The following is a 2,203-nucleotide window of genomic DNA, read 5'->3' on the forward strand; positions in this document are numbered from 1 at the left end:
TCGGCGTGGCGCGGCAGGCGTCACTCCTGTCTGTCGCCCTTTGTGAAACTCGTGCCCGCTTATCGATTGCTGCCTGAAAATAGACTCTTGGCTTGGCTCCCCGCTTGTGATTTGTGCCTGCCACACGACCTCACGAGAGCATGTCGAGACAATCGTTGTGTAAAGTCTGGARTATGCATCTCCGTCACGGCWTGTACAAAGCGTCACCCTCATCATTCATCACCTTCACAATCCATCAGACCTCCTGCCATGGCTGCGTTAAGCGCGCTGCATATCACCTCCGCACGTGAGGACGTCATGCAGGCACCCGCGCTGGGATCATCCCGCCCGCCGATAGTGGACAGTATAAGTAGATGAGCCTCTCCCGCCCTCTCTTTCCCTCRTCACCGCTGCAGTCAACATCGCATCTGGTCGTGTACCCTTTCATCCCGAAAGTGTCGCGTCCGTTTGTGCAAGTCCTAGAGACTTCCATGCACCGCGCGTCGATACCACCCTCCTAACCACCCATCTCTCTGCCTGCGAGTCGCTCGTTTTCCCCCGACAACCATCTACTCGCAACGCTCGTTTCCCTCGCCCTCGAAAAACCATCGCTCGTTTGGGGAGATCAAGACCAACAAGACCACCGTCAGAACGGATCGAATTCGGCAGATCAAGCTCACCATGTTCAAGCGATCCTTTGTCACTCCGTCCAAGGACCGGGCGGGCAAGGCGAGGAAGATTTCCAAGCGTTCGTTCCGCGACGATGCTAAAGTCAGGATGCGTGAGCAGCTCAACTCCACCGCCAGTCCCGAGACGTCGCCTTCGATTGGTGCGTCTTCTCCCAAGCTGAACTCTGCAATTGTCACGATTGCAGTCGGCAAGGACCAGCGTCTATTTGCCGCGCACGAAGATGTTCTCTCGCGCTCGCCTTGGTTTGCCGAGGCGTGTCGCGCACAATTCTTCGAGTCTCCTGGCCATCGACGTGTAACCCTCCCCGATGAGGAACCAGAGATCTTTTCCGCCGTTCTCGAGTTCATGTACAAGGGTGGGTGGGACATGATGATAATGCTTCCTTCTTTCACTAACATTCATAGGCGACTACTATCCTCGCTTGATGCACGACAGAAGGCGCAACACCTGGTCGCTTGAGGATGGCCAAGATCCGACAACCACCGTGTCTCCTCACGTGGAATCCGACAAGAAGATCAACGACTTCGCCTCAATCTACCACCACGGCGTGGGCGACTACATCTTGCGGGATACCGTCGTCTACTGTACTGCCTTGAAGTTGCAGCTCCCCGAACTGCAGCGTCTTGCCCTCAGAAAGCAAGKGCTGCAGACTGGGATTGATGTGGCTACCATCTTGCGCAGTGCACGATTTGCTTATGCAAACACTCCGCCTAGTGATTCGAGACTTCGCGCTCATTATCTCGCTCTCATCATCCGCAGCCGCAAGACCTTTAAGCGCAGCGGTACAATGCAGATGGAGATGGAGAAGGGCGGCACGCAAATGTTCTTTGACCTGTATGTGTTGAGGATTGTTGGCAACGGGGGACGTCATGCTGATTGATAATTTTTAGATTCGTGGCCATGTGCAACCACATTGATGATGTTGTGGAGATTGGGCAAGTCTCATCTCATTCGTCAAAGTCCTCTCTTGGATCGTCTTCGTCGTCGAACGCAACCGCCTCAGATTCGACCGATTCTTACAGCGACTTTCCCCTTTTCATCTAGTCTTTGTTTCTTCTACTGCCAGGCGTTCTCTTTGCTTCAGTCTGTTGACCAGACTACTAACCTGACTCTCCGATACAGTAACAACCGCTCTCCCGATCTCGCCAAATGAGGATTRCACATTCTTCGATGAGATGTCAACCCAACCTCTTCCCAGCACATCGTTCGAACGGATCGAATACCCCAGCACTCAACTCACTTTCATACGCGGCTGTCACTGGAGAAACCTAATTGTCTGCTCTCAACGAATCTCACCTCACCCCTTTTGGAGTTTTGGCATTATTCCCAAGAATGGATCGATTATGGGACTATCCTTGATATCTTTGTTTTGAAAGATGAACGTACTGGACTGGATTTGCGAAGGGACCTCAAGATTGAACAATCCGCCTCGTATCACCATCACCACGATATCATACCGCTCCGCATAGGATCTGGTCTGAGGTCTGAAACTGGTGTTTGGTGGAGGCGAGATATTGCTGCTGTCGCTTTTATT

General features: G+C 52.8%; 1 protein-coding gene; it reads left to right on the top strand.

Annotated features, from left to right (window-relative positions):
• Nucleotides 1–660: 660 nt before the first annotated feature.
• RCC_02342 (uncharacterized protein) lies at nucleotides 661–1,822 on the top strand (the record flags this gene model as incomplete). XM_023767625.1 has 4 exons in its annotated part: nucleotides 661–1,024; nucleotides 1,074–1,503; nucleotides 1,560–1,604; nucleotides 1,792–1,822. 4 exons carry the CDS (start codon nucleotides 661–663, stop codon nucleotides 1,820–1,822), a joined length of 870 nt encoding a protein of 289 aa, XP_023623393.1.
• Between the last annotated feature and the right edge of the window lie 381 nt (nucleotides 1,823–2,203).

The sequence above is a fragment of the Ramularia collo-cygni genome (genome assembly GCF_900074925.1).
Source record: "Ramularia collo-cygni strain URUG2 genome assembly, contig: RCC_scaffold02, whole genome shotgun sequence".
In the NCBI taxonomy this organism is placed as follows: Eukaryota; Fungi; Ascomycota; class Dothideomycetes; order Mycosphaerellales; family Mycosphaerellaceae; genus Ramularia; species Ramularia collo-cygni.